Consider the following 2,223-nt stretch of genomic DNA (forward strand, 5'->3'; position numbering starts at 1 on the left):
CTATATTTTTCAACGTTACTGTTTTGCAACATCAACTACAGTCTCATAGTAGGATTACAACTATGCTGTTTACTTAAGCTTACCGTCCACTGTACAATTTAGTTTTACCAAAAATCCATTTCAATTGTACCAATCCAGGTAGTTTCTTGCACTACATAGTTGCTGGTATATCTAAAGGAGATTGTACAATCAGATTGTATAGTGCACGGTTAGCATTATTCCAATTAGATCAGAGACAAGTCAGAGTACGAAAATGTGTTGTATTCAACACAGCAAACATCAAAACCAAATAAGTGCAGATTTCTGTAATGGCTTATACACTTGTGCATGATATAGTCTAGTTGCAGATACAGGAGTCCAGTTATAGCTGAAAGCAGCAGGGTAACATAATCGACTTTAGTTACTGTCTTATTCTAATCTTATAGGTTCTCCTGGCTGATAAGAATCATAAAGTGCTTCATCTGGATTTGGGGAATGACGCACCTTGTGTGAATCACGCATATCAATAAATAAATGGGAGAATGGCAGCTCTGGTGCTCTGTGCAGATAAAAGGACCGCTCCTTCAAAGCTTTTAGGACTCTTTCAATCCTAAGAACTGCAAGCCTTTTTATACACGTTTTTAATGCCAGTGGATGTGGATGTTACATATTGGGAATAGTACAGTGCAAGTGCTGTCAACGCTGAAAGACAATTCCAAAGAAACATAAAAGTAGAAGTTTAGACAAGTGTTATTGTTATCTGCAGAAGTTCTAATCAATGTGTTTTCCATTTTACATTCTTACTCTGAAGTCAGAATTCTTGATATTATAGACACAAAAGAAATTTTCCAATATGGGTTAGAGTTTCTAAGGACTGTAGTGTTGGTATGGCCACAGTTTTTTCACCTTAGCTCAAGGTGTGCACTGGTGGTAGAACCCTCCAGCGACCTCACTGTCTCTCCGCCTCTACCCTTGTACATAGATGTTTTACTCATTGAGCAGATGTTAGTGGCAAATCTCTTCCCAATATCATGGGGCTACATCACCTGGTACATAGACTCTGCAGTGACCCCTCCTCCTACACTGCAACTTTTGAAATATGAAGTGGGAAAGCAGGGTCATGTGATCTGATTTTAGAAGACAATTTTATTGTACTGTCACAATTCATTTTTAGAACTGAAAGTTTTTGATGTATATACTGAGGATTCCTCCACTGAACTACTGCGTGTCTTTATTCCTGCACCTTGATTTCCACTTTATCCATATATTTTACTCTTTACTGTATGCTGTGCACATCTGTCACATCCTTTCAAAATAGTCTTTGTTTAGAAAACAGATGTATTTTCTAGATGTGTTAAATAAAAATAAAGCTATCACATAGTATGTAATTCTCTGACTGTCTCTGTTGTTGTTCAGTGGTCTCTCGATACCGCAGTACTATGACTCGACAAAGCTGAAGAAAAGCGCAGTTCGTGAAAGTGATGATCTGTAAGTAAAAAATAGTCTGTAAGTAATATGGATCACAACAGGAATGAGCAGCACCCAATGAGGGGAAGCAGGACAGACTGTGCACCTATTTACAAAGGGGTCATAATCATCCCCCACACTCTAACTTTTATTCTTATTTGGGACTTCAATTAGCAGTTTCAAAGTTTGCATCATTATTACCATAATGGTATTGAATACAGCAAGTCGACTGCTGATCATCATAAAGCTAAAGTAGATGCATTGCAGTCCCAGGTGTAACCTGTATTTTTCTTGAGGCAAAACTATTTAAAAGCCACCAGGTTTGGAAAGCTGATTTTGACAGCATTTTACTGTAAAAAGGTTCTTTACTTAGCCTAGCCATACACACATGGATTTTTTTAAATTCAATCTGCAGGCTGAATTAAAGGAGATAAATAGATTCCTCTGCTATTGTATTCAGACAGCCGCAGCACCCACAGCTGTCTGAATACCAGAGAAGTGAATGCATCTGATAGAATGCAATCACCGTTTGGCCGATTTATAGAATCCATTGCACCTGCAACCCTCCTTCTTTCAGCACTCACCACACCTGGAATCACCTTCTCTCACCACCCATTGTGCCTGCATCACCCCTTCTCTCACTACCCATCACATTGCACCTATATTTCTCTCAGCATCTACTGTGGCTGTAGCTCCCCTTCTCCAACCACTCACTGTGTCTACAACCCCCCCCCCCCCCTCTTTCATCCCCCCACTTTGCACCCTTTTACACCCACT

At 39.5% G+C, this 2,223-nt stretch overlaps 1 protein-coding gene across 1 annotated transcript in view; it reads left to right on the forward strand.

Moving 5' to 3' along the window:
• The window catches only part of CUNH7orf31 (chromosome unknown C7orf31 homolog), a 35,538-nt gene that overhangs the window by 16,757 nt on the left and 16,558 nt on the right, over window positions 1–2,223 (forward strand). Inside the window, exon 3 of the mRNA XM_018573376.1 lies at window positions 1,396–1,467. Within this exon, the coding sequence (XP_018428878.1) occupies window positions 1,396–1,467 (72 nt within the window). The remainder of the gene's footprint in view (window positions 1–1,395; window positions 1,468–2,223) is intronic.

Source organism: Nanorana parkeri, unplaced genomic scaffold, assembly GCF_000935625.1.
Source record: "Nanorana parkeri isolate BGI_ZX_2015 unplaced genomic scaffold, ASM93562v1 scaffold4, whole genome shotgun sequence".
Classification (NCBI taxonomy): Eukaryota; Metazoa; Chordata; class Amphibia; order Anura; family Dicroglossidae; genus Nanorana; species Nanorana parkeri.